The sequence below is a fragment of the Stegastes partitus genome, unplaced genomic scaffold (genome assembly GCF_000690725.1).
Source record: "Stegastes partitus isolate 25-593 unplaced genomic scaffold, Stegastes_partitus-1.0.2 Scaffold699, whole genome shotgun sequence".
NCBI lineage: Eukaryota > Metazoa > Chordata > Actinopteri > Pomacentridae > Stegastes > Stegastes partitus.
In genome coordinates, this window is record NW_007578430.1 from 113,343 (window position 1) to 136,088 (window position 22,746).

At 40.0% G+C, this 22,746-nt stretch overlaps 1 protein-coding gene across 1 annotated transcript in view; it reads right to left on the reverse strand.

The window, feature by feature from the left end:
* Positions 1-20,753, reverse strand: part of slc25a14 (solute carrier family 25 member 14) — a 26,276-nt gene extending 5,523 nt beyond the window's left edge. The window contains exons 1-9 of the mRNA XM_008290855.1: positions 20,741-20,753; positions 15,828-15,985; positions 15,102-15,203; positions 14,098-14,236; positions 11,150-11,244; positions 4,759-4,844; positions 3,468-3,563; positions 1,769-1,893; positions 327-540 (exon numbers count right to left, since the gene is read on the reverse strand). Coding sequence (XP_008289077.1) covers positions 327-540; positions 1,769-1,893; positions 3,468-3,563; positions 4,759-4,844; positions 11,150-11,244; positions 14,098-14,236; positions 15,102-15,165 — 819 coding nt within the window. The 5' untranslated portion in view covers positions 15,166-15,203; positions 15,828-15,985; positions 20,741-20,753. The remainder of the gene's footprint in view (positions 1-326; positions 541-1,768; positions 1,894-3,467; positions 3,564-4,758; positions 4,845-11,149; positions 11,245-14,097; positions 14,237-15,101; positions 15,204-15,827; positions 15,986-20,740) is intronic.
* Between the last annotated feature and the right edge of the window lie 1,993 nt (positions 20,754-22,746).

Sequence of the window (22,746 nt, forward strand, 5' to 3'; positions counted from 1 at the left end):
GCACTGTTGCCTCCAGTGTGGTCTTTTTCAACAAAGAAGTGTTTGTGGTGAAATATAAATGCTAACAGTCAACTCAGAATCATGAACAAACCCTGATTTGACCGCTCATAAGTTACTAAAGGCCTGATTTTTAAAAAAATCGATTTTTGGTCAATTGGTAATCGGTACCCTAACTTGAGCAGGTGTTTTTCAGGGTTTCCCACGGGAGTTGAACTTCAACATTTTAAGGCATGTTATTACACCTTTACAAACATATTGGTGAAGAAGTTGTTTGGTAACGATTTAGTTGCCAGATGTTGATATTTTTCCCTCACTATAAAGGATACGATGATGTTCCAGGGCCCCAGTCGAAGCCAGTTGGGCCAAAATCCCTTATAGAGAGCAAAGAAGCCCTCGTTCTTCCACGTCTGCATCACTCCGTCCAGTGTTCCTTTGTACATGGGGCTCCCAGACAAAACCCGCTGGTTCATCATCCGGGTCCGGACCACGTCGACGGGGTTGGAGGCCAGCGCTCCCGCCAAGCCGCACGTAAAGCTAGAACTGTACAAACACACGGAACAAACAAACCCGTTGACCGGAGGGCTGAACTACGACGCCAGATTAATGCGTTGAGCCTAAAGTTGGAGTTTTCAGGTCTTTTAACTGCTAGATCTCCATGGTAACTGATGCGGTGGAGCTAGATCACCATGGTAACTGATGCTGTGGAGCTAGATCTCCATGGTAACTGATGCTGTGGAGCTAACCTGTTCCTTGCTGGTACTGCAGCTAATAGGACACAGATTACCGTAAATTCCGGACTATTGAGGCACCTGAATATAAGCCGCACCCACTAACTCTATAAAGAAAACTAGTTTTGTACATATACAGGCCGCACTTGTCTATAAGCTGCAGGTGTCCACGTTGTAACATGAGATATTTACACAGAAAGATTTTTTTAAAACTTTTACCGTACCGGTAACATACACAAATATCATAAATTCTTTTTTCGAACAGTTCCTGTAACACGGCTGGTTAAGAAAATAAAAACTACAGCATCCTACCAGGAAAAGTCATTGATCGCTATCTTCATCTTCCTCCTGCGCACTAAAACCACTAAAGTCGTCTTCTTCAGAGTTGAACAGCCTCAGAGTTACGTCATCACACACTTCCTCAGTCTCTCTTTCGTCGTCGCTCTTAGTGTCACTATCGTCTCGAGGCAAATTCGTAAAAATCCATAAATTAGCCGCATCATTGTTTAAGCCGCAGTGTTCAAAGCGTGTGAAAAAAGTAGCGGCTTATAGTTCAGACATTACGGTAATATTCTACTGGTATTTATTACAGAGAATATTCAGTACCATTAGTTCTACTTTGATTTGGCCAAAATATAAAGTGACTTCCTGCATTATGGGACAGTGTCAGACCTACATGCACTTATATTAAATTAAGTATATATTAAGTTTAACTGGTTTAATGTGCAGCTGCATTGATCGGTAAAATAAATATATTTACATACGATAAACAGTTTTCTACCTGCATTCCTGTCTTGCATCATTTACAGCATTGTTTCATTAGAAGTCACGTGACGCGTTAAACGCCTCCTTTTATGTAAACGCACAAAGAATCTGAAGCAGAAAGTCTGAGTTAACACAGACAGTTGATCACCACCTTTATAAGGCCTGATATCGCTGATAGTTTCTGTCGAGTCGACTCACACAAAGAAAGAAATGTCGACCCGCCTTCGTAGTTCAGCCTCCAGGAAACAGACTTTTTTAAAAAAAGGGACTCTTACATGAAATGTGTCAGAATGGTGTCTCCCATGAGGCCCGAGCGAAGGAGGTGCTTCTTCGTTATGTCGTAGACGGGAAGCTCCACCCCGACGACGATGGCTGCTCGCTGTGCGGTGGGGATGACGCCCTGAGGAAGACGAGGACGAAGGAGAGGAGTCTGACTGTACGGTGCAACTCAAAATACAGAGCTGAGTCGGCGTAAAACAAACTAGTCGACACGATACAATCATTCCAGGCTGTGAGCTAAGCTAAGCTAAAATGAGTCTCCAAAGGCAGCTAAATCTGTCAGCGCCCCTGAATCTCTCCTATCTTGGACGTTTAATCTGTCCATAAAGCAAAGTGCAGCATTCATCATTTTAGGAGGTCGGTGTGCTTTGAGTACTTCCTGGCTGAGAGCAGCTGCTTCCTGGAGTCTACATTGTTTGCCCGACGACTAAAACAGCTGTATCTGCAGTTTTGCAGATAAGATATAAATTCAGGATGTTTAATTTCTGATCCTGATCGATAAAGACAGTTTTCAACTCGTCTGTATCGGCATGAACCAGAGTCCTTTCTGCTGTTTTCCATCCGCCGTCACACAGGGGTCATAAATTTTAATAATTTTCATAATGAATACAACATTTTAAATCAATAATTGATTACTTTAAAAGGCAATCTGAGCACACTGGACATTTGCTGCGTGCTGATATCACTATTTAAAGCCCAGAAACACGATACAGGCTGATACGTACATCAATAGTTCATAGAAATACGATCTCCGCTGAGCTTGATTTACCACATGTGTAGGAGTGATTAAGCGTCACAGAGGACTTTGCCTGGTGGTCCTCTAGTAGCTACAGTCCTAAATAATAAGAGGCTAACCAGCTACTGCAGCCAATCTACGGCGCTTGAAGTGTGCATCATCTTGGAAAATTATATCTGCAGATACTAAATACTAGAAAGTCTCAGATCGGATTGGGGACAAAAAAAAAAAAACATCCTTAATATAAATGTAGAGATTCTATAGCAGCTAAAACATCGGATGCTTTGTGCAATAGTCTCTGAATCGTGTCCAGCATTTGTGTGATATTTCGTATTTTCCTTTCTCAGGTGTAATATTTAATATTTTTATTTTTTATTTATTTAACCTTTATTCTACCAGGTAAGTTAACTGAGAACTGGTTCTCATTTTCAATCATGCCGGTGTTTATTGTGTGTGATATTACCTCAGTGTTCCTGCCAGCATTACTTTCCCACTGTTCTATTCTACTCTTATTTTACATTAACTATTTTATTTCATCATTGTATTGTATCTTGTAGTCACTGCATTTCTTATATTATGTCCATTCAGTTTGTTTTTTTAGCGATATCTGGCACAGGTATTTTCCTCGTGATTAATTATCTTATTTTCTTGGTTTGGTTTTATCTGCTGTTAAATGAATGAAACCAGTGACAGATGGATTCACTTATTCAGATATTCAGAATAAAGTGACCGGATAAACACTCTTTAGGTGAGATAAAGACCGAAAACTCACAGAGAGCAGTTATCTGATCTCAGCCAGAGAAGATCTCAGAGTCTTAATATACTTTAAGTCCCAAAGAGTGGAAGCCTGATGAACTTATCAGGGTTTTTTATCGGAATGAATGTGGCGCCATCTTGGTACACAACACTCCGTTCCCATACACAAAGCGCGCTGCTACACAGAGTGACCCAGCGCTCACCCTCCACAGCCCCCTGGTGCCTTCTGTCTGGTAGATGTTGATGAAGTTGGACATCATGCTGCCTTGGAGGAGGCTGCCCTGAGCCTGCATCCTGATCTGGAACAGACAGACACAAGAAAGTGGTCAAACAAACAAATATATATATATATATGTCCATTTAACTAGCAGATAATCCAAAACAGACATGAAGCGCGATCCACAGCAGCCTTAGCTGTGTACACCACGAATAGTACAGTAAATAAACATTCAAATGAGGAAATCAGCGACACAGAACAAAAGCGTTTCCTGTTGGAGGTTGTAAACACGTTTATGTCTGCTGTAGAGTATTTGAACATCTGGGTCTATGAGGACTGACTCGAGGAAAAGCCATTTTTGTCATTTCAACATTTCAAGGTCTCATGTTTTATTCCAGATGTTGCTGCTCGGTGGGAACGTATCAGCGCTGAAAGGCAAGCCCGCTGTGTCTGTAACCTTCTGAGATGCAAAACCGCTTTGAAAGACGTGTTGTCTTTAAAAAAAATAAAATAAAATGCCAAAATGACACCATTATGAAAGAATTATTGGATTTTAACTTCTCCCACAGTCCTTGAACTACTCATCCGTGACACGCCTTCGACCAAATCAAAGCATAAAATCCCTAAAAAATCACATTATCAGAGCATCAACGGCCTAAAACTCTACAGAACAAATCTTTTATTTGGTCTCTGCTGCTTTAATTAAAAGCAGCAGTTTAAAAACTACCATGGAAGAGTTGGCAACGATATAATCGTGTGAAATTTAAAGAGTCGCACAGCTTCTAAATATTTAGAGAGTTTTACTAAACCTGAATGCCAAAAGCTCTTTTCTTTCTTAACGTGCCCTTTAAAAAAAAAAAAAAAAAGTGCCAAAAATAAACAATTTGCATCAGATAATGTAAACGTTAACATAAATAAAATAAATAAAATAAAAAAATCAGTGCAACAGGGAGGATACTGGAGAAAAACTCTGGTTGGGTGAAAAAATATTAAACATGTTGATTTTTTTTTTTTCCCCCAATTTTAGCAAAATAAATAATCAAAGACATCCAACTTTCTCTTTGCATTTTAACTTCCTGCACAGAACACATTTTTCTCTACTTCCAGTCCTGGTTGTTCTGCTTCCATAGAGGCGAACGACTTTATAGTGAAGTGAAAAATGAGCCCACAGTGAGCAGAAAAAGGCCCAGAAACGTCTTAGAGTTCAGAGGGTTAGTAAACTCTGACAGATTAACAAACAGCCTCGGTGCTGCGGTTGTTAAATAGTTGAGGATCACCTTGAGGACGTCGGTGGGGTTGGCCAGCGAGGAAGACAGGACTCCGGACACGACGCCACAGAAGACGTTGATGACCATCGTCTCATCTGTTGCAAAGGAGACAGAAATTTTTAAAAAACACACAAAGATGGCGCTACTGAGATTATAATTACTATGTACGGATGTCTAGAGGGGAGGCAGGTTATTCCCAGAGACTGTAAAATTACCATGCATGCTCTCTGCTGTTGTCTTTGTGTCATTTTTAATACACCAGTGCATCTTGTTTGGGACGAAACATTTGTGTAATTAGCGCAAAAATGTCGGCAATCCCGTTGGATTGCACTTTACTTGCGAAGTTATTCAACAAAATACTAACATCTGGAAACAAACTGCAATAACAGTGATGAGCTGCTCACTGTGAATCATCCGTTATTATGGTAACAGCATTATATTAAAGACAGCTGAACACGTTTCCAGCTGCGTGTGAGGTTTGTATCTGGACATTACGACCCAAACAAGACGCAAATGTGTTGAAAATGTTAAAGAGCTCACCTCCAGAGAAAGACGTTCTACAATCACAGCTTAAGTCTCGTTTAATTCTGGCAAAGCTACACATTTAGGATCTCTATAAACTCTGAACCGAAAGTTAGAAATGACAAAAACATATTACAAAAAGCCAATTAGTGTCAGAAATTATTGTCTACGACTGTGAGCTCCATACAAGTATGAAGTACTGAAATCCAAAGTTTGGTTAGGATTGAGGGAATTATTGTACAGATTTATGTTATCAAACAAACAGTCACATTTGCTCTAACCTACGTGGAGCGCCACACGGGTGGAGTTTACCTTTAAACCGGCCAAACGTTCTCATCTCTTTAAACTCCACCCACCTGGCACACCACGCAGATCAAAACAAGCTGACTGCACATTGAGTACGTTGGCCTTAAACAAACCACTCTAAGCAAATCAGCAGAGTTTGTCAGTGTTAGCGAATGGTGGATCTCATTAGTAGCGACCCAGTGAGGAGCAAGAAGGAGGAGGAGACTAAATGGATTGAGTTCAGAACAATAGTTACAGTAAATCCTTGATCAACCTGACCAACAGTTAGTGTGGCGGTCCCGGCGCCGCTCATGTTACGGGCAGGGGAACGGGCGTCCGATCCCACCACAACCACAGGGCAAACCCAAGCCTGCATCAAAACAAGCATTCAAAACACAGTGGCACCATCGTGGCACAGAGCATGCAGATCGCAAACGCAAAACAGTCAACAGAGACCAAAGAGAACAAGAAGAGGAGCGCTTTGTATTTTGGCAAAACCACTGAAAAGGTGAAGTGAGGCCTCAGTAACGGTTTCCATCTCTGCTCCCTTTTAGGTTCAGACTCAGAGGTCGAACATGTTTTTCAGAGCAGATACTGATTAGCAGTGATCAGCAAGACCAACAAGACTTAGAACGGATATGTATTTGCAGTAAAAATGAATTTATTTTTGAGTTGAGTTCATTTTTGCTTCCATATGTTTAATGAGAAGAGAACATTTCATCAGTTGTCCTTCAGTACCGATTGGCTGTTCATCATGACATGTAACTAATCAGATGAAGCTATGAGTGGAACTGTGCTCCAGACCGCAACAGACGGAAAGAAAAATAAATAGGGATGTCTGATAATATCGGTCCACCGACAATATCGGCCCGATATTGGCATAAAAATGTAATATCGGTCAATGTCAATAAAGTTCTATCTATCTATCTATCTATCTATCTATCTATCTATCTATCTATCTATCTATCTATCTATCTATCTCAGATTTTTTGCCTATAATGACAGCCGATAAAATACTGCCTGCATTTTAATGGCGCGCAATGATGACGTCATCAAAGTGTGTCGTGAAGCGTGTAAACAAGCTGCAGTAACAAGCTTGCTCGCGCTGTGCCTGACTAACAGGAGGTATGTGATGTTACTGGGGCTGGAGCAGAATATCCACATATTCAGTCGTTGTGCTGACATCCGGATATTAATGTTGAGGTCCAAATTCACCAGACCAGCAATTTGAGTTTGTTTGAATGCCCTTTACTGTGTTAATAAATAAAGAAACAAATAATAGTAAGTAAATGAATAATATCCTGTCATATTCGTCGTTAATTATAATTGTTAGTTAACCAAATATCTGGAGCCCAGATACTGCTATTCAGACCAGTCCTAGATGTTACCTAAAATTAATTAAATAGCCCACATATATATTGCATCGGAAATTGAGAGTTGGATATTATCGGCACATCGGTTTTTGGCAAAAAAAAGCCAACATCAGACGTCCCTAAAAGTAAACAATACTTCAGAAAAATGCCAAACATCTGGATCTGGCCAAGTCGATGATCGGTCGACCCCTTAATCAGAATCGTTAGACAGTCGTGAGCAACAGTTTCCATACGCTTCTAAAGATCGTGTCCAGCTGAAACCACAAGTTTACACACACTGAACAAAAAGACATAAAATCTTTTTTTTTACACATTAAATCAGACTAAACTTTTCCTGTTTGAGGTCAGTTAGGATTACTAAAATTATTTCTATTTGCTAAATAAACTAAGTAAACTTCTGGCTCCAACTGTTTATCACATGAGCATTCACGTACACCTGGCATGTAGGTGCAGGTTGGCTGCTTCATTGTAGAAAATAGTAAAGTGGACGAACAGAAATGGCGATAAGTAGCACAAAAAGTTTCCTTAACTGCACATCAGTATAGAGAACAAGGTCATTATTCATTATCTGTGTTGAATTAACAGCTGGTGGTCGGGACTAATGTCTGTTCAGGTCTGGAAAACTGTCACGTTTAGACACAGAAAGCTTCCACAAGTCTGTGTTTCTTAAAATGGGTCAGTGGCATTTCCACAAGACTCCGTTTTAGGTTTACTTTTAGCAGCAGCAGCAGCGTGTAGCAGTGTGGACACAAGAAAACATTAAAAACGAGTGTAAATGTGGCCTTAGCTGTTCTCATAGTAAAGAATATATCAACGGGAAAATCCACAGAACCCCTGTACTTTTATTTAAGGAGTGTCTTCACGTGTTTGTGTGTTTAAAATGCAAAGAGCTACGCAGCTAGCATCCTGTTATGGAAGTTAAACAACGTCGCCACAGTAGTTTGTGATTCGGAGCTTAAAGGATAAACGCAATATTTTGAGAAATATGCTGCTTTCTTGATTTATATGGACAAGAAGTAATCGTGCTGTTAGCTTAGCTTAGCATAAAGACTGGGAGCAGAGGATAACGGCTAGCCTAGCTCCATCCACAGATTAAAAAACAACATACAAATGCCTCAAAAACGTACTTAGTAGTGCAGCTAATCTTTATTTGTTTAGCTCATGCTGACAGGAAAGTGTAAAAGCAGCAAACTGTGGCAGCCGAGTTCTTAATCGTCCTGCAAACACAAGAACGGTTCTCACTGTTTAATGCACAGATATACTGACGAAAAACTGATCCACACACCACCTTGACATAATTTATTGTGACACACCTGAGTGAGCCTTAAATGTGATCAACTTTACAAATATTGGCAGCCATCGTTGTTTATTTTGGTCTTCGTGCTAAGCTAAGCTAAGCTAAACACATGCTAACTCGTGACAGGAGATTTGTATCAAACAAACAAACATATTTTTTTTTACCATGAAATTCAACGACTGCTTTAACATAAAGGACAAATATCCACAATCTAACTTTTGCGGCGTCCTTCTCCCTCAGTGCTGTTTTCCTTCCTTGATCTGCTCCATTATTTATATTATTTATCTTGTGCACACTAATTGGCCATTAAATATTGAGGGAGTGAAACGAGCAAAGTGAACAGAAGAGAACAAAGAAAACGAAAGAGGGAACAGAGAGGATACGAATATGATGAAAGACAGATGATGAAGGAACCGAATGACAAATAAAAAAGCTGCGAGGGATTAAAAGGCAGAACTGTATGGCGCCGGTCAGTCACTGATGAATGCAAATGAACCCGTTTGACTGGAGATGACCACCTGAGGTCCGGACAACAGAACATGCTTTACTTCAGCTAATTTAATCTTTGCTGAACCTTCAGAAAAGTCTTTTTTTATACAAATTTCAGTGTTTTTGTACGTCTCCCTCCAAGACACGAGATCTGTTTACCAGCGTTTCAAATAAATTCATATAATTTTGAGCTCGAGACGGTGGATAAAGTATCGGATCCAGGCCGGATGGATGCGGTTAAAGCACATCGGCTCTCTTACAGCGAGGACAAACCCTGACTCAGTTATGTTCCCTCCCTTTCTGTCTCCTCCTACCTACCCCCCTTTCCTTCCCTCCCTCCCTCCTGGAAGCACTTTGCTTCTTATTTAGCTTGCAAATTAGTGCCGGCAGGTTAACGCACTCGCTCTGCTTCCAGGTGGGTCAACACAAAGTGCCAGGACACACTGAACCTTTGAAGAGAAATCTATTCGGTGAAAACAGACGTACCGGCACCAATAACACGAGGGCACACATGCTGCAGCCTCGGTGTGTTCGTGCACTGATTCCACGTGATTTACTGTAAGAACCCAGACGCAAGAAGTGCAATTAGCTGATCTGACCTTATATTTTTAGTACTTGATGACATTTACGACAAAAGATGATTTCATTAACGGCCTTTCATCAGTTGCAATCCGGCTGAGTGACACCGAGACGCCCAGTCTGCATGCAAAGAATCCCAAAATAAATACAGAAAAGAGAAGGCCGACAAGTGCTGTTTGAATCCAGACAGAAGGAAAAGCAACGAGAGGAAGCAGAACGCAGCAGAAGTTTGGTCACACGTGATCAGTTTTATGGAAGAAATATAGCAGCAAGGATGTTCTGGAGGCCAAAAGGGTTTAAGGACTGATTTAGAGAGGCTTCTTTTAGCTGATTATTACACACTACGATATAAAAAACTCTCTTGTGTTCTGTCAATTTAATTTTTCGTTCTGTAAATATGATGCACACACTCAAACTACTTTGGATAAAAGCCAAATTAAAGTAAAACATCATTTTATCTTGATGAACTGCTCCAAACATCTCATCCCCATAGAGACATATTCTGAAGTCTATATAATTATTTAAACCGTCACGTCCATGATGCATTTTTAAATGATGGTGTTGGATTTTATTCGTCACTATGTAGAAGAGAGTGTTAGCACCTGCTACTCTGCTGTGGGAACTTTCAAGTCACCTTCCCGGGACTAAAAGACATTTAAATCCACTCTTTCTACAGACGCTGCCTTCAGACAGCAGCATCAGTCCACAAGCTAAAATGTAAATTTAAGAAAATGACTTCGGTGCTGCTGCTGCTGCTGCTGTTACTAAGCCGGTCAGCGGCGAACGCTCTAAACTCTGACCAGCTTCTGGATGTTTTCTGCCCCTTTTTGCACCTTTGTGGAAACAGCACAACAGTGTCAATGCTGTCTCCTTTGCAGTGTGATGCAGCTGAATTTCTTTTTTTTTCCTTTTTTAAAAAAAATCATCACCATTTCCAACATTTTGTGCCAAAAGGTGCTACCAACACTGGGGAAAACATGGTGTCTCTATATACTTCTGATGTTTTACTACTTACATTTTCCTCCACACTCGTCCCCTCTCTGCTGGGTTTGAACACCGCCTGCAGTTCAGCTGAAAAGTCCCTGATTTGTTTTGTCAGAGCTGAGTCACTCATGGCTGCACCGTTTAGCCGAGAAGCACAGAATTTTTGATTTTCTACTGAATCTGATGAGACTAAACAGACTGAAGCAGACTTTTAAATGAGACGTTTAGACTAAAATGATTTCAGTGAAATTTCACAGTTGTTCTACTTGGATTTGGTGAATTTTCCCGACTGCGCAGCACATCACAGGCGATTAGTTCTGGGACCACTGGAGAGTTGGAAATCCGATTCTCAGATTCTCACTCATGGTGTCATTTTGCTGTTTTTTTAAAAAGACAACAAGCCTTTCGAAGCAGCAGTCTTTGGGGTTCAGAGAGTTGACGGCTGTTGCTCTCATATGAAACCAGAGCTGGTTGTAAATACTTTGGCTGACTGCGGTCCAGGAGGGCTCACGTGGGTTTTGGTTGGGTTATAAAGCTCGTCGACCAACTGCATGTTGCAGGAGACTGCATCAGCATTAAACCTGTGAGAGCTGAAAATAAAAATATGGAACTAGATTTAATGTGCTGTCGGTATCACTCGAACCACATCTGACAACTCACGGTTTGGCCCATTGTCTGCCAACGTTTCTCCCGACTAATAACAAAAATGCTTTCAAGATTTCAGAGCGGTTCTGAGAGACTGACAGAATTAAAACGTGTCCTTCCCTATAGGCAGGCTGTAAGTTTACACTCCTATGATGAAAGACTGTGTAAGGGAGGCGAGCAGGAAGGCAGCAGACGGGATAATAGAGGTAAAAATAGTGACACCCACCTTCTGGGTGACTGACAAACAGCCTCTTCAGAGAGTTGTACGTCCCTATCTTGATTGTTCCGTAAGAAGCTTGTCTCAACAGAGCGGGGGAAATCCTGCGAGGAGGTGGAAACAAGTTTGTTAACCAGCGAGCTGAAGTCAAGCGCAGAGGAGGAAGAGCGGCCTTCTCATTTATGCGGCCTCGAGGGTGAAGCATCAAAATTTCAGTCTCATGGAGGAGTTTAACATCCAGGCTTAGTGTCTCTGCTGGAAAGCACAGATGGATGTTAAAAAACTGCCGACAAGAAACACTTGATTCACACCCACTGCGTTAGAAGTCAAAGGAGAAGCTCCTTCTTATCTGCTTTAATAATGGAATACATCTGCTGTCCCACTGGGCGTCTGTAGAATCTGTAGTTTGGCTTCAGCACAATCACAGTTCAGCCACCCACAAACTGTAGCAGCTCATTACTGCATATTGTACTGACCACATGCTGTTTCTTCAGCGAGTGTGCAGAAAGGCCAACATTTACTTAACAGCGCGCTGAGAAACTAAAAGCTCTCTCGCCGGGAAACAGCAAATCATCTGGGACTGTATTCACACGACGCTGAAATGAGACGCTCCAGCGCTGAAATTCTGATATTCAAACCTAAAGCTGGGTTCGCTTTTCAGGTGTATTAAAGCTCTTTGTGCTTTTCTGACTACTGTGTTTTTAAGCAGATGTGCATTAATCAGAGTTGTCTGAGAACAGAGCTGGCTGTGCAGGAATAATCCACGTTGTACTGGAGGAATGTATTAACCACACAAACTGATGCACCCACATCCAGCATCGCTACTCTACACCGTCTGTTAACACAGAGCGAGCAAAAACGTACAGGTTCAGTATTTACAGCAACAATTCAATGGATGGAAGTGCGATACGTCACACAGACGAGACATTTCCGTGATTTTTACATCATCTCAGAATCCCAGTAATATTTTTGTGGCTATGTAAATCGATTTCCTGTGCAAAATCTGATTTATTAAAGTGGATTTGATTTGATTATCATGCAAAGCAACACCATGAAACAACACCGGCGCATTAAAATAAAACAAACTTCTTGGCTATTTCCTTTAGAGAGAATTTAGTTCATCTCCTCGCTCGTAGTTTTTCTGTAAAATTGTCTAAATAATTATGAACATGCTCCAAATGCTGTGATTTTTTCAAACAAGCAGAGCACATCTGATTTATAGCCAGGTTTTGCACGCGTGAGTAAACTCGACAAAACCTAAAACCCCAATTAGAGACGATCACGACTGCGATTATCAGCTTTCTTTGTTAACCAGGTTTTCTTCATCAGGTTCTGAGCGCGCTCACATAAAAGGCTTCATGGACGAATCACAGCGCCCTCCATAATGATTGGTTAAGATGTGTTAAAAGCCTTAAAATAAATTCAGTTTTTATTGCAGAAACTCTCACACTGAAAATTGTGGAAAAATGTAACCTTCAACTCATCTCAAATGAATTGTTGGCAAAAGGAGGTTGGTTGTACAAAGTATTAACATCAAGGGTGCTCATAACTGTGGCACACATGATTTGATGTAAAAGAATTCTTTTTTAATGTGGGATTTTTTTCACACTGAATAAATGCACTTGAATTAACGGTTGAATTTTCCTCTTTTTTTCGTTGTGGTCCTATATTAGTTAGAAAAAAACTGACTTTACTAGAAGCTAAAGAACACATCTTAACCAGGGGTGCCAATAATTATGGAGGGCGCTGTATATGCCGCCTACTGTAGTAAAGAGGGTTGGGCTGGGAGGAATATGAAGATCTATTACAGTCAAAAGTGCTGCTACTGCTGTTAATAACACCCAAGTGCAATTCATTCATGCAAATATTTCTAAATGTGTGTTCTTAGTATCCTTGAGTTCTTCTGTTTATCTTATTTATATTGTATATATAGTGTATATACCTCGCCTCTTTAATTCATAGTTGTGTTTGCTTGCTTGTCTTACATCACTTTGCTGCTGTGACGTTGCAAATTTCCCCTGTGGGACTAATAAAGGACATTCTATTCTATTCTATTCTATTCTATTCTATTCTATTCTATTCTATTCTACTCTATTCTGAATGTGTGTTTATTTCCCCACCCAGTTTATCCAAAGGCAGCTACTAAACTTGAAGCTTCATACATTTAAACATGACAGGTCTGACACTGGGGCTGCGAGGTGGCTCGGTGTTTAGCACCATCGCCTCACAGCTACAAGATCCCTGGTTCGCATCCCGGTTAGGACACCCGGGATCTTCGGCTTCCTACCACAGTCCAAAAATCCTGTGATAGACTGGCGACCTGTCCAGGTGTCCCCTGCCTTCACCCTGAGTCAGCTGGGACAGATTCCAGCACCCCCGCGACCCCAGTGAGGATTAAGCGGTGTATAAATAATGGATGGATGGTCTGATATAATGCAGGACATCACTTTAGCATTTGGCCAAATCAAAGTGAAATCAATGTTTCTCTCTCTGTAATAAAGAGTAAATCAGTTTCCTACTCTGTGTTCTGTCAGTTGCAGTAGCAGCAGTGAAAACAGACGCGGCATCAAATCAGGAATAAACCTAAAAACACAGTCATGCGATTTGTGCATCAGCAAGTGAATGCATGTAGGTTACCATGGCAACACAACTCAGTTTACACGTGGTTGCTAACATGCTACAGGTCTGCAGATATAAACCTCAGCTGAGGGCAGGGACTGGCGAACAGGACACGCTTCCTACAGCTGATTTAAATCTGAAACCCTGAACCGGACCTAGCTGTGCGGCATCGGTTACCATGGTGATGTGGCAGGTTAAAAGAGAGACGCTGAAAACGCAACACATTTTGACGACACATTAATCTCCAACAGCTCCGCGTTCTGAGCTTGAGAAGTCAGCGGTCGAGGCCAAACGCTGGATACAGAATGTGACCTAAAAAGTAAAAGCCAGTTCCATACCCAGAGTAGAGCGCCCGGATGCCCTCCTCCTTGCCGATCCTGAAGAGGGCGTGAAACATGCCCCTGTAGCGCACCTCGGTGTACTGGGACTGACCCTGGACCTGCAGCCGGGTCTTAGTCAGGTCAATGGGGAAAGTGCCTGAGAATGGAAATGACAATAAGTCGACAGAAATGTTGGCAAACGGCATCGAGGATGTACTGCAGGTGTACTGTGTCTTGTGATTTAAACTAATAAAGTTCCCACTCAGGTGGCTCCCAGTTGAGTCAAAACACATGATCGATTATAAGGATGCATTTTGGGGGCATTTTTCAACCTTTCTTTCATGAGTATCAGTGTAGAGAGATTTAAAACATGAAGACCAACATGCAGCAACCAGTCCAGAGTTGTGCTACTCAGAGCCACAATGTGGTACATGTCCTAACCTCCTGGCTATCGGATAATTGCCCCAATTTGAAAGATTTGAACCTGTTGAAACACCTACCGCTGAATTGGACAGGCATCGTTTTTTCGTCGTCTACGTCTGAACAACATCCACACTGAGTAAGATGTTTTAAATTTGGCTCATATTCTAGATTAGAAAATAGCTATCAAACTTCAAAGTGGTTGAAATGTGTTAAATGAAAATGAAATTAGATGTTTGTTTTTGCGTTACAGATGATCTAAATATCAGTTTTCCAGAAAAAAAATCTCAATCAGTGTAACTACAATGAATACACTCAAGAGACACAGAGTGGGGCAACGATGACTGCATGTTGTCCCAGTAGCCTTCCTGAATATCTGTACATGTGCAGCAGCAGTATGATGTACAGAATTTGCAGCACATAGCTTTTCATATTTACTCAGCTGCAGGCTTCATCCCCCAAGTCAGTGCTACCATCGCTGCAGAACGTCTCCTCGGCTGCACATTTCGGATTTCTATTTGCATAAGACGTGCACATCACAGCGCATGTAGGCAATAAAACCCATGACGCTGAGGTCCTGCATGTTGCGGTGCATCACGTACCGAATTCTGCGACAATCGAGGCCATCCCTCCGTAGATAAACGGCTTCCAGTTCAAGTTGGGCATCTCCGCGGCGGCGGCTGCTTCCACCTGCTGCAGCCCCGCTAGAAACAAGAGCAGGCCGCCCAGACAGAGGTCAACACAGTGCTGCAGCCTCAGACAATACAACATGTCGACTAACATTGAGATTTTAACGATGCTACAGATCAGAGAGGCTCCTCAGCATCAGCATCCCAGCGTACTGCGCCGGAAAGAGACGCCCGCTGTGTGAAGAAACGAGAGGAGAGCCGTCATATTTGTTGTGGGGTTGCGATTGGCTAAGAGCTACGTCACTCAAAGATTTCAGCGATTCCATTGGCCGGCGAGCAGGAGGAGGGGGGCGGGGCCACGGTTGGTGACAGTTGGGTGACAGCAACAGTGTCACGAGCAAGAAACAAGTTATTTATAATCATTGGCGGCACAAACAACAGAAAAGACAGTTAAATAAATACATATACACCTTTTTAGTTTTAATGCGCAGTTTTAATAACAGAAAACCGTGTGTTTGGCTCGTCTTTATTACAGACATGGCCGTCCCAACTGTTTCCACCGTTCAGCTCGAAGCAGATGGCTCATGCTAGGCTAACGGCTAGTCAGCTAGCACTTCTGGACGTTACTAGCCCGCTTGTTAGCGAGGTTAACCGGCTGGCAACTAGTTAGCTGCACTCAGAACTGTACGTGTCACGTACCTGTGACGTCGACAGAATCCGCGGTCTGCTATTTGACTTGGTTTCCCGCGACTCAACACATTGTCATGCCTTGACTTTAATAAACTGCAGCAGAAAACTTCTCCCTGCTGTTAGCTTCTCTTGTCAGCTAATGTCAAAATGAAACGGTAAGAGCAGGACTTCCGCTCAGACTGTCAGAATAAAAGCCGATCTGACTCGCTGTGTTCCGGCAAGTAAACATTAAAATAAACACATCATAACAGCTTAATGAAATGGAAGTAAAATGTGCTGTGTGAAGTATTATTTGCTTTTAAAACGGTAGTGCGAAAAAATAAAATATTACGTACACAACCACTGAGCTTTCCAGCAGAAAAAAAAGATTGTTGTCACTAATTAAACTGACAAGTTTAAATATTGAAGTTAACACCCTACAGCCATTTAAAAAATTAAGAATCAAACCCTACAGCATACATAAAAATGTAAATTACAACTTTACCTGACTAAAATAAATATTAATTTGAAAATTAGCTCATTGCAACAATAAGGCCAAGACATTACAGGAATTTTAATTATGGAGATTAACCAGTTAAAATATCATGGCTAAGACACTACATTATTATTAATTATGGAGATTAAACAACATAATTTAAATAGTAAGGCTAAGCTACTCAAGTATTATTTGTTATGGATATTAATCAAAATAATTTAAATAAAATATTGTAAGGTCCCGACCGTATGTTTAATCACGCAGATGAACTAAATTAAATATTCAGGCTAAGGTACTACAGTATAATTAATTATGGAGAATGAACAACAATTGTTAAATATTAAGGCTAAGCTATTCCAGTATTATTTAGCATTAAGGCTACAACTCAACAGCACTATTAATTATGTAGATTAACCAAAGTAATTTAAATATTAAAGCTAGTATTAAGGCTACCCATTAATTAAGGAGACTGCCCTAACTTATATATTAAGGCTACTCACTAAAAGTGTTATTAATTATGGAGTTTCAACTGAATATTAGAATTTTAAGGCTGAGATATTAGAGTAATAATTACCTAATGAACCTGACTAATTGAAATGTTAAGACCCTACAGTAATAATGTTGTTTATGAAGACTAACCTGACTGATGATTTATAGTCACCATTCTAAAATGTGTGCGTGCTTTGCCTGCATGCATCCGTGAAACTGTACAAATAAACAATCCGACTGATAGAACTGTAAGAAAGCTGATTTGGTTTTATTAGACTTTTATTGTGGAGGGGGTTACACGTTCACTCATTTCATACAAAAGTGCAAAAAGGCAAAGTCGTCCAGCACAACAAGAAGGAGTCAGGCAGCACAGAAGTTCTAAATCCATTCATTCACCTCAAACGTTCCATCTGAAATGGTAAGTGTGATCAACTCTTCCACGAGAAAGCTTCACCGGAGCGAGACACCGAACGCTTTCCTTCATTTCATGGTTCAGATGTTTCATATCTGCATGAAAAGCCAGTTAGAGATGTTGCTTTAGGTACAGTTCATTCTGAAAGCTGTGGAAAGTTGAGGTGGTTCCGATCAGAACAGGACTTTCTGCAGGGAGTTTGTATCTCATCTGGCCTCCGAACGCCTCGAGATCCTCCAGGAGGAACCGGAGAGGAACGTCCTGAACGTCCTGCTGCCACCGCGGCCCTGCAGAGACAAAGTTAAATTCAGATTAGCAACTTTTTTAGCAACCTTTTCAATTATCTTTGCAACTGATGAGACACTGTTCTCATTAGAACTAAACACCATCTGCATGAACTTTCTCCAAACGTTCTTGAAACCAAAAAAACAAAACGAAAAATTCTAGCTGGGTAACTTTCTGAAATTATATAACAACTGCAACAGTAGTTTAAAAAAAGGTACTCTGCTGGAATTTTTTTTTGTTACAAAAACGTTCTGCGAAAGTTCCGCAACGTTCTACTAATATTTTCAGCAGCAACTGAAGATGTTCTAAAAATGTTTGTAGGTAACACTGCTGGAACATTATGCCCTAACGTTCTCAAGACTGATCACATTCCTTCTATGCTCCTGTGTAACATTGTGGAACATTGTCAGAACGTTTTATAGATTCTAGATCCTAGATTCATAGAACATCGCAGCCAAAACTGAGCGTTCTCAGGGCTGTGATGTTCTACAGATGGTTCAGAGATATTGTCGAGGGAACGCATTATAGAATCTATATAGTGTTCCCACAATGTTCCGCCATAACAAAGGAAGAATGTTCTTAGTTCAAAATTCATTTTTTAGAACATCAGAGCACCAACGGTCTATATTTATAACATCTTTAGTTATTCGACCTTTAAGAAGAACATTCTGGGAACCAAAAGAAAAACTTTCCGCTGAAAATATTAGTGGAACTTGGCAGAACTTTCTCAAAACGTTTCATAACACTCCCGTAATGTGATATATTAAAGGCAGAACGTTCTTCTATAAGATGTTTCCACAGTGAGAACAAAGGAAGGATGTTCTCAATGCAACATTCAAGAAACGTTGTCGAGATGTTATCAAGACCTCGGACGACAAAACGTTCTTTACATGATGTTCCTGTATTGCGATATGTTAACAATGATGGAACATTCTGCCAGCAGTATTCTGAGGATGTTTTGGGGACGTTGCTGAGGGAACACACTGTGGAATCTATAAAAACGTTCCCACAGTGGTATGTAATAACAAAGGACTCAGTGTAACGTTCAATTTTTAGAACGTTACAGCTGGACGGTCTGTCATTATTGTCCCCAAACGTTTCAGAACATCTTCAGTTGTCCTGCCTGTAAGAAGAACATTCTGGGAACTTAAACAAGGAGAACGTTGAACTTTGCAGAACTTTCTCAGAATGTTTTGTGGAACCAGTAAAACTTTTAGCCGGATCATTGTCAGGTGTTAAAGTGACGGCACTCACTTCGTCCGGGTGTTTCAGTCGGCACCTTCTTGGTTCTCACGGTGAATCTATCAGAACGTGCTTAAAGGAGGACGTTCCTCAGTCACACGGCAAATATCCAAAACGTCAGCATTCATCAGTAGAAAAATAGATATTTTCAGGCGTGTTTCTGTTCTGCGTCCGGTCAGAGAACAGCTGCAGCGAGGAAGGAAACTCCACAGTCCAAGTGGGGAACGTTCCTCCTCCTCATCCTCCTCGTCTTCTTCTTCTTCTTCTTTTTGTTGGCGGTCGCGGCGGCCATGTTGGATGTCGTGAGGAACTAGAGCGTGGTGCGCAGCAGCCGAATCACACGCTGGTAGATCTGTTGGAACACTGACGCCAGATTCCTAAAAGAAGAGAAGAACAGTTGAGAAAATGAAAAGTTCTAGAGCGAAACGGTCATTGAAGGTTCTCCAGGATTTTTAAAGAGTTTAAAATGAGGTTTTCCGTAAACCAGCTCAGCGTTACTCCACTGTAACCGTCATGTGAATCAAGACGAAATCAGTGCAACGCTTCAAACCAGAAAGACTGAAGAAACACAGCAAATATCTATAAAATAACAACAGCTTTAGGGAACTTAAATACAGTAAAACAGAGAAAACCTATAAATTACATTTAAAAAGATTGAATAATAAAACCTGCAAAAACTTGCAAAAACTGGGGAAAAAAATCCAGCAAATATCTGTAAAGTGATGTTTTTAAGCTGATTTAAATGCAGTAGAACAAAGAAAATCTGTGAATTACTAAAGAAAAAGATAAAATGGAATACTATTATATTTAAAAACTGTAAAACAAACAAAAAATAACAGCAATTATCTGTAAAATAGTATTTTTAGGGGAGTTGAATACTATAAAACAGAAATAAAATTCTATCAATTACATATTTAAAAATGATGGAATAATATAACCTTTAAAACCGGCAAAACCTAAAGAAAAAAAAAACAGCAAACATCTGTAAAGTGATCATTTTTAGCTGATTTCAATACAGTAGAATGAAGAAGATCTGTCATTTACATTAAAAAACAACAACAATGGAACAACATTGAGTTTAAAACGTGTAAAACTGTGAAACAACAACAGCAAATATCTATAAAATAACAATATTATCAGGTGATTTAAATACAAGAAAACAGAAAAGTCACTACTTTTCAATCCTACATACTATTTTTATAGAAAAAGAGCAAATTATTGTGAAAATAACAATGTGTTGGCAGTGAATGCAATAAAATCATTGTCACTTTACAGCCAAATGTTGTTAAAGAACAAATTAACTGCATTTATTTAAAAAAACAAAACAGATTTTTGATGGAAGCATTATTTACAGCCCGTTTTTTGTTTGTTTGTTTGTTTTGTTCTTTCTTCTCTTGACAAACTAATACTTTTATTTTCTGCGATTTTACTTCATATCATCTTTAATTTAACAAATCTGGAAAAATCTGTGGGAAAAAAAGCAAACTGTCCAAAATATTACAGTTCAAAGTGTTTGTTTTAAACTTGGTTACGGTGACGTTGACCTTTTGTTGCCTCGTCATTGATTAAAATCTCTCTTATGTCTGTTTATCATGAGGCCATAAAGCACCAAAACAAAACTGAAAAGAAAACTTGAACCTGTCAGTTGGACTCCAGATGTGTAAACAGCTTTTATGTCACTTGGTAATAAGTCAGAAGTCTGTTAAATATCCCTTCAAAAAACTCAGAATCTCTAAGCTTTGAACACTATCACGTCTGTTGTGTCTGTCTTGGAATCATAAATGACATCCTCACGTCCAGTTTGTGTTTGTGATATATATTTTTTAAGTAATTGAGTCCAACCAACCAGAGCAGGCTGAAGACATGACGATCACCTCCAGACCTTAAGGTGCAACAGAAGTCAACAGAACACACTTGAGTCGTCCAGCGGCTGTTGGGACTCACCGAGCTCCGACCGAGAAGCAGTTGTTTCGGTTTGGATGGAGGCAGAAGAGCGATGCCACGCAGTAAACGCAACACAACAGCATGGAGAGCAGCCGCCGCTTCAGAGACATCGTCAGCCTGAACAAAGACCAAAAACACACGACTGGTTCCACTGCTGGCGGCAAACACACACGATCAACAACACTTTAGTGGCTATTGGTCATTAGTGTCTGTATGAAGACGAGTATGAAAGAAGTTTTTAAAAATGTGGCAGCAAAGGAACCAGAAAAAACTACAATAAAAGGAAAAATTGCAGCATATGTCAAGTAATGATATTGTTAGATGATTTAAACGAAGTAAAGAGGTCTGATGTTACAGTCACACAGTGGAAAAGAATTAATGTCGATTTGTAGAAATCGATCGTTTTGATGTGAACATTATTTACAGCTCTGGCCTGTTTCACATGTACATTTATGCTTTTTTTTCCTGTGACTACTGGTCCTTAGCTGCTTTACAAAAAAATTAAAATGACGTTAAATTTTACATCAATTTAAAAGAAACACAATTTTAAAAAGTTTTTTTATTTTACAGTCAACATATAAATAATTTCTTGTGAGTTTAGTAGATTCTGAAATCTGTAAAATAACAGTTAAAGGTTATTTAGCTTTTTTCTTCAAATACAGATAAATATATGTAGAATTGTTATATTTATCCTGATTTAAATACAGCAAAAATAGTTTAATTTTACCATCAAATGTTGTTAAAAGAGTTACTGTTTGTGAAAACGCAGATTTTTGAGGTGAACATTAATTTAGTTTGTTATTATTATTAGTATTTTTTTTACTACAGATTAACTTTTAATTGGTAAAATAACAGTTAACACATGATTTGCTATTTTAAAATCTTTCAGTTCTTATTGTACATATTTTCACTTTCAAATAACTGAAGTAATGATTATTTCCTCATTTAAAGCAGCAAAAAAAAACCTTTAATTTTACACTAAAATGCTGTAAAAGAATTACTATTTGCTAAAACTGAGATTTTTTAAATGAACATTATGAACAGTTTTAGCCTGTATTTTTATTTTTATTTTTATTTTTACAGTCAGCATGTAGCATGATTTTTTCCCCTGTATTTATAGGGACATATTTGAAGGTAAAATCTGTAAAAACAAGAAAGTAAATTATGATTTACCGTCCTTTCATCCTTATACTTTAAAAAAACAGTAAATATCCGTAAAACTCTTTATTTTACGGTCACACTGGAGAATAATTATTTCCTGTCTGTAATTATTCAACATCATTTACAGTTTTGGCCTGTTTTTGTTTGACAGGTAACGTAAATTTAATCATTTTTTCATGTTTACTGGTTATAATCTGTAATTTAACAAAACAGGAAAAATCTGCAAAGTTCAACGTAAACTGTTTGAGTTCAAAACGTTCATTTTTTTTTACTGTTTAATCTTTCTTGAACCTTTGTTAGCGTTCGTAAAGGCCCGTACAGCTAACTGAGCTGTACTTATTATGAAACTCCTCTTTACAGACGATGAGTTTGTGATGTTTTCTCCAGTAAATAATTCCAGAATCGTCCTCAGATCAGCAGCCGTACTCTAGATCTAGTCTGATGTGATCGAGGGAAGACAAACGCGCGACACCGTGAGGTAAAACTTTAGCAGATTTTGTTCTTTTCAGTTCTCGTCACCAAAACAGGAACCATGAAGCCCTCTGAGAGAACTGAGAGTCTGCTGAAGGCCGCTGTGGTCCTTCATCTCACCCTGAAAACATCATCATCGTCACCTTAACAGTCCGGTCCACACTGATCCTCCAAGACTGGGGGAAAAAAATCCTCGCTTCAGGTACGAAAACTCCTTCGAATCCGACCCCAGACCCGGGTGGAGAATCCCTCAGAGCAGCCGGCAGCGGTGTAAACACGCTCCGGCCTTCCTGGGTGCTGCTGGGCTCGATTACTGCTGACCCACACTTTGTTTTGAAAGGTCCTGAAAGGTCTAGCAGGGGTGAATAACATGCCTACATTGTGCGTCTGATGGAGGTATTTCGGTTTGTCGGGAGGCGTAAGAGCAGATAAAGAGAGGATGTTTGCTC